This window comes from Sinocyclocheilus anshuiensis, unplaced genomic scaffold (assembly GCF_001515605.1).
Source record: "Sinocyclocheilus anshuiensis isolate Anshui unplaced genomic scaffold, SAMN03320099.WGS_v1.1 scaffold800, whole genome shotgun sequence".
Lineage (NCBI taxonomy): Eukaryota > Metazoa > Chordata > Actinopteri > Cypriniformes > Cyprinidae > Sinocyclocheilus > Sinocyclocheilus anshuiensis.
Window position 1 is genome coordinate 350057 of NW_015554126.1, and position 12683 is coordinate 362739.

The window sequence follows — 12683 nt, forward strand, 5'->3', positions numbered from 1 at the left end:
GTTTTATCCAGGTTTCTGTCAAACAGAGCACATCTAGTTTATGATCAGTGATCACATCATTTACAAAAAGTGCTTTCGTAGAAAGGGACCTGATATTCAATAAGCCAAGCTTTATCATTTGTTTATCCATATTACATCTGTTTTTTATTTGTTGAACATCAATTAAATTGTTACTCTTAAATTGATTTGGACATTTTTTGTATTTTCTAGTTCGGGGAACAGACACAGTCTCTATAATGTGAGATCTAGGTGAAAGGGTCTCTATGTGCTGAGAATTAACTGACTTCTGTGACGTGAGGCAGCAAGCAGACGGTCGGTTTAGCCAGTCTGTCTGCTTCCTGACCTGGGCCCCAGTTAGTCAAGTACAAACTCTAAGACTGTGTGCCATATTTCTAGAGAGAAGAGCGGCACCACCCCTAGAAGGATGAAGACCATCTCTTTTCAACAGGTCAGGTCTGCCCCAAAAACTCGTCCAATTGTCTATGAAACCTACAGTATGTTATTCTGTGGGCACCACTTAGACATCCAGCCATTGAGTGACGACAGTCTGCTATTTATCTCGTCACCACGGTAATCAAGGAGGCGACCAGAGCATATTACAGTGTCTGAAATCGTCCTTGCAAGTTCACACATCTCTTTAATGTTATTTTTAGTGATCTCCGACTTGTGACGTCAAATATCTTTAGTGCTGGCGTGAATAACAATCTTACAGAATTTACATTTAACATTAGCCAGCACTTTTAAATTTGCCAAGATGTCAGGCGCTCTGGCTCCCGGTAAATATTGGACTATGGTGGCTGGTGTCACTATTTTCACGTTCCGTATAATAGAATCGCCAATAACAAGGGCTCTTTCATCAGGTTTCTCAGTGGGTGCATCACTGAGTGGGGAGAACCGGTGTTTTGTCCCGCGACTATAACGCCTCACAGTCGCCCTGCTGCGGGGCTCTGCAACCAGACTCGCTAAGCTAACAGTTAGTCGAATCCAAAGCCGTATCTAAGGCCCTCACATTCTTACCATCCTCAATTAAAGTTTGTATGCATGTCTACAGTTCTGAAATCTTCTCTGTCAGCCTAACTATTTCCCTGCATTTATTACATGTGAATCCCTCGCCACTGACAGAGAAGGCTACACTATACATGTGGCAAGCAGTCCAAGTGACAATAACAGGAGAAGAAGCCATGACTCACCGTGATTGTTGAATGATTCCGACTTACCACAGTTGTTTGAACTCGTGAAAAATGGAGTGAGAGATAAAAGAAATGGTAGCCACGAACGACATGCTAACTGGCTAACAGAATGCTAACATGCTGTGCTAGCGGTTTAGATTAAAAAGCTAATAATGTCAAATTAGTTTGATAGATAATATGAGAGATATGGTGAGAATTAAGTTATATTTTAGCAGTTTAAACAACAGAGAGTGATAGCAAGAGAGATTCCAACAGAAAAACAGCTACACGGAGGTACAATCGTAAACCACACAGCAGCACGGCTAAACTTTTCAAAATCGGCTATATAAACTTTTCAGAATCCTAAGTTTGTTTATTTTTAGGTTTAAGTTTCAATTACCTACACTCTAAAAAAAACTGTACCAATATGCTACGTTACTGTGTTATGAAGTAATTTTTCGTATCGATTTTTTTTACAGGTGTTTTACCTACATTTTAAAATAAGCATCGCATTGTTTGATATTTTAGGGTTTAATAGGGTTTGATGTTTATTTATCCTAATTAATATTCATGAGTTATAACACTACCTTTGAATTATGTCACAATCAGCTAAAACAGCTCTTCTATTTCAAAACATTTTCCAGCATTGCTGATGGCTACCAATAGTTATTTTGCTTTGCTGTGAGTGCGATTTGCTGTGAGTTCCCATGCTGAAGGTTATGGGTGATGTTTGTCTGAAGAAGTCAATCTTCCCTCACCACCCTCTATGGCCCAAGGATGCTTTGTGAAAGAAGCACATCGACCTTCATGGATCACAAAAGGTCACACTGCGGTGCCGTGACTTACTAAGGTTAAATTAATCATTTGACTTTGTATTGTCAGGCAGTCAAACCCCTAGTAACATCTCTCCGGCATTGTCACACAGATGTTAGACCTCTAGATGCTGAAGTGTTTTCTCAGCACATGCTGTTCTAGTCACTTCCCTTTGGGTCAACTGCTTAATTACCCCTCCTAATCCCTTACCTAATTATCTGTTTTCATCTAATTTAAAGTCTCTATTTAAGTAGGATATCAATCGATTACCTATTTCCAACACAAAATGTTAGCCAGCTAAGGGCAAACCTTGAGGCAGCCCATCACACTAGTTTTCTCAACCATCTTCTAATTATTTTGCAATGATGTATTGTTGTAAAGTTGCATCAGGGCTATCAGAGCTCACCAAGGTTACATGTAGGTTGTGGAGACGTTCGGGTCAGGGCATTCGGAGTGGGACTTGCTCGGTGCCTGTTCCAGATGTTTCCTCATATTCCCACCAAAACATTTCACAAATACGACACATGCATGTAAAAAAGCACTTTTTCTTGATGAACTGCTTCACTAATTAACTTACAAGGTTGCTAATTAATATTCATTGAGCTCCAAATGGATGTTAATGTAGATAGACTGGTCACACTTGGCAGGAAATAAGAGCATGCTATGGGTACGCATGCATGAAATCTATTGCAAAGTAGTGTGCGTGTCACTGTATTGCATGAATATTCAGTGAGTGGATCAACTCAGAGTAGTTTTGTCTACTTTTATTGTATTATTGTACAATTATTATTGCAACAAAGGTGAATCTAAAAATGCATATTTTTTTTGTCAGAGATGACTTCTCTTTTTGTTCACATTTTCACACTTCGGGAAGTTTACTTTCTGATGCTTTCATACTCTCATACTTTGAAAGACTTGGGTCATGATTATTAATTGATTTTTCTTTTTTTTTTTTTAATCCTGTTTTAAATATGATTATGTCCCAAAGTGACGATTCATTTTGTCCATTGGGGCAATGATTTATGATTTTGGATGCATCAATATTAAAATTCTGGCTGATAAAGATAAGCTGTTATTTTTGTGTATTAAAAATGAAATCCAAACATTAAAATTAAATATTGGCTGGTAAGTGATGAAGCTAAAATGGAAAATTATGCAATGACGGCAACAGCCCACATATCATGCATCCTTAGTATGTACACACATACATATATACATACATATACACACATACATATATATTAGGAACACGTATATATAGTAAAAATATACTGTACATAAAAGTGTAAAAATACATGTCTAATATATGATTCGTTTTTTTATTTTCTTATGACTTCTTGCATCTTGCATTGACTTTTTATGGCAGCACATAATCAAGGATTCATATCATACCAGAGACATGTGCATCTGCAAATAAATATGCATGATCATGCATGCAAAATAAATGTGTGCATAAATAAACAGTCATGGGATTCTGCAAAACTTCAACATGGCCTTGAATGGCGTTGAGGTTGAAGCTAATGGGCATAGCCCAGAAAAATTACAGAGACTGGACAAGCATCTGCCATAGGGCCCTTGGCCTTCATCCAGGCATGAACAGAACTTGAGAAAGGGCTCCTCAGGCTTGGGAACAGGGCCACTTGTGAGAGAAGCGGAAGAGATGGTTTATTTGGATGGGCCTCCTTATTAGTTGTCATTCTCTTCAAAGGTTCCTCTGGACTTTTTTTTCTAGCTAAGATTGAAGTGGCCCATGAAGAAGTAAGAAGCTAAAACCTGTGTTATTGGCCTGAAATCTTGATGTGGGTTGAGACTGCCGATGTGTTTTTTTTTTTTTTTATCAAGAGATTAGTGCCACAACACACACTCAAAGGTTAAGGCACACTTCCGACTTTGAGGTGCTGTGTTACTAATTGAAATGTTTGATCTATGGACATCTGAGAAGAAAAGGCTGTGCTCTATATCTTTCATTTCAAAGCGTGACTGTTCCATTCTGAATGCCACTGGAGAACAAGATGTCCTGAGTATGACGGGTTATAGCTTGCACACCAGCCAGGATGAAGGATGATGGCATTTTATAAACTGTTTCTAGGGTGTTCTGGGTGTTTGCTGGTCAAAAAAAGCCCACTCCCTAAAATCTATGATGATCTTGTCCCAAATTATGGTTTGGATTACTCTTTCAATGTGAGTCTGCTGGATTTTTTTGCCTGTTGTATCGTCTGTGAGTTCATTTCTTTAGAAAAGTAATAGCACATCTCTCAGGAACAACCCGTATGATTTGAGATTTCATTTACAGTGCAGGATGAGCTACATGGTGCATTTTAATACTTAACAATTTTTCTGAAGGTGGGGTATTTATGAACCGAGTATATTTTTATGCAGTTCTGCACACAGATGAATAATGAAATTGTTAGAGCTTTTTATTTAATGCTGTTTTTTACAAATGAAGTGTCAGTGTTTGTCTTGTGCACCAAATGATGGTACTGCATTTGTGCTTCATTTGTGGATATCTGAATTTGCATAGTAGTGCTTCATTTTCAGAGCTGCTAATCAGAAAGCTACTGGTTTGATCCCTGCAAGGAGCTTGCAGACCTGTAATAGTGTGAAATATTATTAGTTTTAAATCTGGTTTCTATTTGAATATATTTTAAAATGTAATTTGTTCCTGTGATGCCAAAGCTACATTTTCAGCAGCCATTACTCCAGTGTCACATGATCCTTCAGAAATTAATCTAATAGGCTGATTTAATGAAACACTTCTTATTACTTCTTCTTGTACTTATTAATATTTTAGTAGAAACTGATACTTTTTTCAGTGTTGTTTGATGAATATAAAGTTCAGCATTTATTTGAATTAGAATTTTTTTGTAACAATGTAAAATAATGTTCTGTCTTTACTGTCACTTTTGATCAATTTAATGTGACCTTACTAAATAAAACTAATAATTTCTTTAAAAAAAAACACCCACACTGGCTTGAACGTTTGAACAGTAATATAAGTGAAATTGTAAGAATCTGATCTTTGCTGATGTAAGTGATTCAAATAAAATACCGTCTTTTAATGAAAATATCTGACCAATCTACTGTTTACCACAAATATGCAGGGAAAAACTTCTAATAATTATATATTTAGTGCAAGATTTTCTTAATTGATGGCTAATTTTGGACCCTGCCTATATCACATAGATTCATGGAAACAATTCTTTCATATTGTCAGGTAGAGGCCGTTCCCTTTTTTTTCTTCTTCCTAGCTTAGCACTTAACGTTTATGTGATTTCTGAGGCTTTTTCATTCCTGATCCTATCTGTTCTCCAATTTCAAGCTGTGAGTTTTCTGATAATATACGGTGCATTAATCACACAAACACACCTCCAGACGTCTCTCTCTCCCCCCCTTGCTTTACCACACATCCATGCAAATGTTTGGCACGGCAGTCACACTACAGTGCCGGTGCCTGTCAGGTAGACGCATGCAAGTAATCAGAACATAAAACCTACTAAATGACAGCGTGTGGTCTGTGGGCTCTCTGCTGCTGAACATGACATTCCAGTCAGAGCTGTAACAAATAGGGCTATTATTTAGCTATCAATTCTCTGGAGCTGATGTCAGCTCATTTCAGGATCTTGTGCCATCAGTTTGGGTGAGAGACAGGTACTCGTTGATCATGTCAGGATGTCTTACATGGTGCATGATCACTAAAGTAGAGATGACCAATTTGATGCAGAAGCTGTCCTTACTATCTTACGTCTTATTTGTTTTGTTATGTCTCCTCACTGATTCTTAAGAATGGACAAAACATGTCCCACATTTGCCATTAATTTGAATAACATTTCCATTTGATATTAATTAGAGATGATCACTAGATACAAATGTACTAATTCATCTTATTAGCTGTTTATTTGATCAAAATTCTACAATTATCATTTGGCACTTTTTAAATTCATATAGAAAGAATGTAGGTTACTTGGTGCGCTTTTATATAACACATTTTTAATGCTTTATTTATTCTTTATAATGCACCTTCGTTGCATGATTTCATAGTTAAAATACAATATAGTACTTATCTATTAATTGTTTAAATTTTAGAAAGTATAATGCATTAAAACTAGTGCTGTCAAATGATTAATCGCGATTAATCATTTGACAGCACTAATTAAAACACATTACAAACAACTAATTTCAAATGTAACATGGAATCTGCTAATATTATAATGCTTTTTAATTTGGTTACAAATAGATATAAAAAGATATAGGGCTAATGTATTACAGCGTACATTATGAATACCTTTATAATGCTTTATACATAAAGGCTTCAAGTGTTACCAAGATATTTTAATGATTTCCATTTTTAAGTTTATTTATTATTTATTTTGTGCTGCAATCTCTGTATAATTTATGTACGTTTATACAAAGTTTTTAGTAAGAAAAAAAAAAATATATATATAATATATATCTCTCCATATGTGTATCTGTATTGTGTATATATATATGGTTTCTTTTCTGCTGACTGGAGAACAGTCAAGGTTTTGTCTTTATTTTATGCGAGTGCTTAATCCTCACTGCAGAATGTTTGGCTGTGTTCCCCTGGAGAGCCTGGTCATTTATTTCACAGCTCTCAGGAAAATTGTAAATGAAATGTTGAGTTGTCGTAAATGAGATTCTTTATATAATGGAGATCTGCAGAAAGAGGCACACAGGTTTCAAAGCTCATTTAACTTTTCATATAGCATGAGAGAGTTTGTGTGAGGTGTTGAGCATTGTGAAATGCATACTAATGATAAAATGCTTTAAAGTTTCCCTTTCCTATTCTCTTGGGTAGTGTTATAGAGAGATGCTTGGAGATAACACATTGTCTGTATATGAAATATTTTTATGATCTTTTTTTGTCTTTCTTTCTTTGTCTCACCTACAGATTTGGACCTTCGGTATTTCTGGAGCTGGAGTTCTTTTGAGGACTATCTGATATTCTGCTTTGCCTTCACGCTGCTGTGTGCTTTCATAACATTCCTCTTTCTGGACTGGGTCCTATTTGTGGAAGCCTTGGGCTCTTTGGCTGTGATGTTTGAAGCCATGTTGGGACTGCCTCAGCTGCTGCAGAACTACAACAACCGCTCCACCCGAGGCATGAGGTAAACAAGGCCCAAACTGTTATTGATCTTTTATTAAAAGTTTTAATTTAGGCCTTCGTTCAATTTGTATGCAGTGCTGAAATTATTTCAGTCTATTGGAGAAATACACACAGCTCACAAAGTTCTGCTCATGTAAAAAAAAAAAATCACTACAACACTACTGTCCATTTATGCTATGTTCCAGTTAGCATTCAAATCATGCTACAGCCAATGTGTCGAAACCTCTTGTGGCAGTTTTTGTTCATTGTTGCCATAATGTGTGTCGCCTGTGCCATGACGGGTAGAAGGTGAGAATGTTAAATGTTTGCAGGACATGCCTCCCCCAAGACATCATTCATTAAAAGCACGTAATGATGATAATTAATATTAGACATCTAATGAGCTTGTTAATTGATGCCATAGCCCACTCTGCTCGAATCCGAAGACTGAAACAAAGTTGACCTTACTGGTACTTTTTGAAAAAAGAAAAAAAAAAGCCTGCAATGAGCACCAGAGAGAATTTAGAGTAAAGCTAATATCTTTAGCCTCAGGCTTTAGTCAGCATAGTAATCACAGCTCAATATCAGCTCCACTTCAGCTGAAGCCAGTTCTTTTTCCCTCTTTTTATTTAAAAAAAAAAGGAAAAAGCCCTTATCTCATGGTCTGCTCCACAGAACTCTGTGCGACACATGCTCCAGGCTCCCCTTTATGAGCCAAATTAAACATTATGAGCACAGTTTAGGCTGGGAGAGGGAAAATGGAAGATAATGTAAATGGCAGTTCTCCGGAAATCTATCTTTTTATGAACACAGTGAATGTGTCACTGCCATAACGTGTCGTGTGTAATGCCTTTGCCCTTGATGTGATTTCAGAGTGTCTGCAGGCATCGACCGATCACTGCACTGACATCTGTGTTTCTTTGCGTATGCGAGTGAATTTATTATTGGCAAAGACTTTAGAGACATGGTTCAGAGTGTGTATTTAAAGCCGTCCTTCAACATCTATGAGTGGAAGATATCTGTCACCAAGACAGCACTGCAGTGTTTGTGTGTGTATACAGTATATTGTGTGCATATATCTGCGTATAAATATGCAGTGAACCTTTAAACCTAACAAGGCTCCACACAAACTTGTTGGGATTTTGTCTAAAATGATTAAATGTGCAGTGACTACTAAAACAATATTAAAAAAATAATTCACTCCAAAAAAATCTATCAACATTTACTCATCCTGAAGTAAAAATGCATCATGCCATGTTTGACATATTGCATTTGTGATCTGTCTGTAATTATGTTTCAGTATACAGACATGTGAATGAGAATTGAGAGCTTCTGCAGATAATGAATAATTGAGAAATTTCCATTTGTTCCTCATACAAAGAAACTACAGAAAGCTCAAAATATAATGAACAGATTTTATAATCTATTTTATGGCACTTTTGGGAGCTTGACAGCCCCTGGTCACTATAGCTCCATTCCAAAACCTAGTGAGCTGCTTATGTTGATTATATGTAAATATCTTTTTTCTTTCCAATAAAAATTGATCCGTACCAAAAAGTATTGATTATAAAAGTTAAAGTTAGGTACATTTAATTCACAGATTACCTATTTTATCCAACATTTGTATGTGCTAGTTAATTTTATGCTTATTGAATTAGCTTTAATAAATCTTAGGATTAGCAACATGCTAACAGCAAACTCTGTTGAAATGAATTGTGGCTTAAGTCTTCACGTGAGGAGTGCTACTGTCAATGTACAGTGTTACAAATTGATCTCTTATTAGATTCTGTTTCAATTAGTATGCTACCTTAGAAGGCAGCTCACTATTCTTTGGGAAATTAGCCTATATGCTTTCACTGAATAGAAAAGAGCAGTGGCAACATTCTTTAAACATCTTTTCCAGAGAAGAAAAAGTCATATAGGTTTGAAATGACATGATGGTGAGTAAATGGTGACAGAATTGTCATTTTGGGTGAACTATTTCTTTAATGTATTTTAAAATATTAACAATAATTTTAAAATTCCAACCCAGGCTTATTGGAAAACGTGCCTGTGCCAATATTTCTGCAAAATTGTATTTGATTTTTGCACATTTGCCAGCACTTTCAAAGTTAATAGTCCAGTAGATGTTTTAAAAAGAGATGAATCTGGCAAAGTTATTACGTTGGTTGCTGTATATATTGCAGCACTACAGTGGCTCTTAAAGGCCTCTACTGTGTTAGAAAATAACACACCATGTACACTAAACCAAAATGAGATAGAAACACATTTGCTGGAACAACCATATCATTTTAGCTTGCTTCTACAAGTCTTTGAGCTCTTTGATCATGACTCTTGTTTCACAGTACCCTTACCTGAGTGTATTGCTCTACCAGGTGTGCTACCGAGCAAGTTTGCTATGTCTGAAAAGCCATACATATGGAGCTAGTTATGTGATACAAACGTCATTTTCAAATCATGCACTACGGTAAAAGTGTTTAAGGACATAACATAGTATTGAGCGAGGAACCATACTTAATTCTTTGTTAACATTATATCTGCTTCTCTAAACACTTTTTGTGTGAAAAGTTTTTGGTGTTTTAATGTTTATTTCATATGGAAACTGCAATGAATTGTATGTGTAGGTACATTTTTGGAATTTTGCAAAAATGTCAGTATAGGCACTGTTTTTTCACCCATTGAGTTTTGGTTGTAAAATGCTGTTGAGGTGGGTAGCTCACTAGATTGTGGAGCAGAGCTGTGCCCTTGTAGAGAGAGTTTTATGAGGTATTGTGATAGTCTACACATCAGTAGCTCTACCAATGACACATGCAGTACTGTCTTTAACAAGACCAACAATCCATATACCCTCTTACAGTCCTTAATACGGGCCACTGAAGCTGGGAGGGTCCAATGCTGTGCCCTTGAGCCAGATATTTATTGAACCTGATGGATTTAAATGGCCCATCTCCCCTTGCTATTCTCTGAAAGCTCCCATCTCTTGTTGACCTTCTTTCTCCTCATTTGAACTTCTCGTTGATTCTGTGTCCACTTCTGCTGCTGTTTAAATTCATGTTGCTCTGGTGGAAACACAGATGTAAGAACAGGATGAAGTGAGAAACAGAAGGGCATTGTGTGTCACAGACTGTGACTGACATTAATGGACCGGGTATCCAGCGACACGCTGGCTCCCTTCTCCCATGAGGCTTTACCCCATTTTTCAAGTTCTGAAAGACCCTCAGAATTCTTGACAGGGGCTTTTTTGTGTGTGTTCACATTTGTATTTTTACAGAAATTGATTCCTTATGTTTCAGATTTTGGACCCTGATGGCTTTGTTGACACGTGAGCAAAAGGAGCTCAACCTATTTATCTAAGGGTTTTTTTTTTCTCACGCTATCGTGTGTGTGTGTGTGTGTGTGTGTGAGACCATATACAGTGTGAATTATATTTCAAATGGCTATCGTCTTTAGCCTTGGTGTGGACTTTTTGATGATGGTTCTAATTTTACAGAAATGAACGAACCAGCATACTCACCCCATGAACACTTTTTTCTTCTACAGCATAGTCTCTAACACATTGACTCATTCTCATTATCCTCAGTTTAAAACATATTGTCTGCTGCGAGCAAAGACCCTAGATACAGGTTGTTGGAGTAGAGGGCCGTTCACACCAAGACTGATAACAACTATAACTGTAAAGTTTTAATAATCGTTCTAATAGTTAGAATCTAATGACGAAATAACTGCAGCTTGTGCTTAAAATAAAATATTATTATTGTTAGAGTGGGTGCTGATATATATTATTATTATCTATATATTATAGGTGATCGATATGTATATAGCTATCATTCTTGGTGTTAATGGGCTTCAATAAAATGAAAACCTTTTCTGATTTTCCAATACTGGCTCAACTGCTCCAATGGTGTTAAAGTTATGTTTTTAGACATTGGCTATTCATAAAACTTGCTGTTTTAGCACAATTTAGTATGTAAATAAAGGTAAAACAGAAGAGCATTCATAATTCAGTATGCACCTTTTTCAGTGATAGCATCAGTGTTGGTTCAAGTCAGTTGTAATATGAGTCAAAGGTAGATTCTCAACAAAATAGTGTTGAAGTTTTAGGTGAACTGAGGTTTTAGACTTTGGATTTGTGTAAATTAAATGTTGCATCACAGACACACACATTTGTTTCTTATGTCATGACACTGCTGCATTAGATCCAACAAATAACCTGACAGTGTCTTTGTATTGTAAGATTATGTTCAAATTGATGAGAAAAGGACATTTCTCATCAAAGGAGGCATTTCTATGCATTTCTTTCATTCAAAAGCACTATATTTAATTAAAGTCTAATTGAATAAGTCCCAAATACTCAGATTACACAACATCACTATGCTGTCGCTAACTTTCACCTGCTGTCTCTCACTAGCTGTCTCTCACTTCTCCTAGTTCAGATGCCTCCACAAGAGCTTTAAAAATGTTAAAAAAGTTAACGGTAAAAAGTTCGAGCCATTCAGCTTTAATGTCGGCTGAAACCAGTTTCTGGGGTTTGGGCTCCATGCTAAGTCAAGAGCGTAGTTAGCATCAGGACCCTGCTGTGTTGATGAAGCCGAGTGCGCTGTAATCTTTCTCCCTAACAAGCAGAGACACACAGCCAGATTCTCCCATGAGACTGAGCTTCGCCATGGGCCTTGCTGCTCACACAGAGCCCTGATCGGCCTTGATTACCCCTGGGAGTTTCACGCTCATAGGAAACGTTTCCCATATTTATAAAAAATAAGGAAGCAGTGGATATATCTTTGCTGTACAGGGTATCTGGGGAACAGAAACTGTCCTCACTAGTATAGATGCAGTTCTGATTTGTTGTGGCTGCTGTTATGACAACTGGTGGGAGCTATTTGTCTTTCTGTGGTCTGTTTGTGCTTGTGATCTACCTTATATTCGCTTCAAATGGTGCTCAGCGATACACCCAGGTGGCAAAAACTCATTTATCATAGCTAGCGAAGCAAAATCCATAAAAATGGATACAAGAAGAGTGAAAGAAATGCTTTATTAACCTAAAACAAGTCAACAATGAGGGATGCCTTTTCTCTTTCCTACTTAACAACAAGAACATGGGCTATAGCAGCCATATCACCCTGCAGCCCAAGACTGGTCGCCCACTGAAGCTAAGCAGGGTTGAGCCTGGTCAGTACCTGGATGGGAGACCTCTTGGGAAAACTAGGTTGCTGTTGGAAGAGGTGTTAGTGAGGCCAGCAGGGGCTGCTCACCCTGTGGTCTGTGTGGGTCCTAACGCCCCAGTATAGTGATGGGGACATTATACTGACAAAAAGCACCGTCTTTCGGATGAGACGTTAAACCGAGGTCCTGACTCTCTGTTGTCATTCAAAATCCTAGGGGTGTAACCCCGGCATCCTGGCCAAATTCGCCCATTGGCCTCTGACCATCATGGCCTCCTAACCATCCCCATATCTGCTAATTGGCTTCATCACTCTGTCTCCTCTCCATCAATAAAGTGGTGTGTGGTGGGCGTTCTGGCGCAAGATGGCTGCCATCGCATCATCCAGGTGGATGCTGCACACTGGTGGTGGTTGAGGAGATTCCCCCCTTCTATGTAA

At 37.5% G+C, this 12683-nt stretch overlaps 1 protein-coding gene across 1 annotated transcript in view; it reads left to right on the plus strand.

Moving 5' to 3' along the window:
- Positions 1–12683, plus strand: part of LOC107670153 (PQ-loop repeat-containing protein 1-like) — a 41322-nt gene that overhangs the window by 21648 nt on the left and 6991 nt on the right. Inside the window, exon 4 of the mRNA XM_016462664.1 lies at positions 6892–7108. Coding sequence (XP_016318150.1) covers positions 6892–7108 — 217 coding nt within the window. The remainder of the gene's footprint in view (positions 1–6891; positions 7109–12683) is intronic.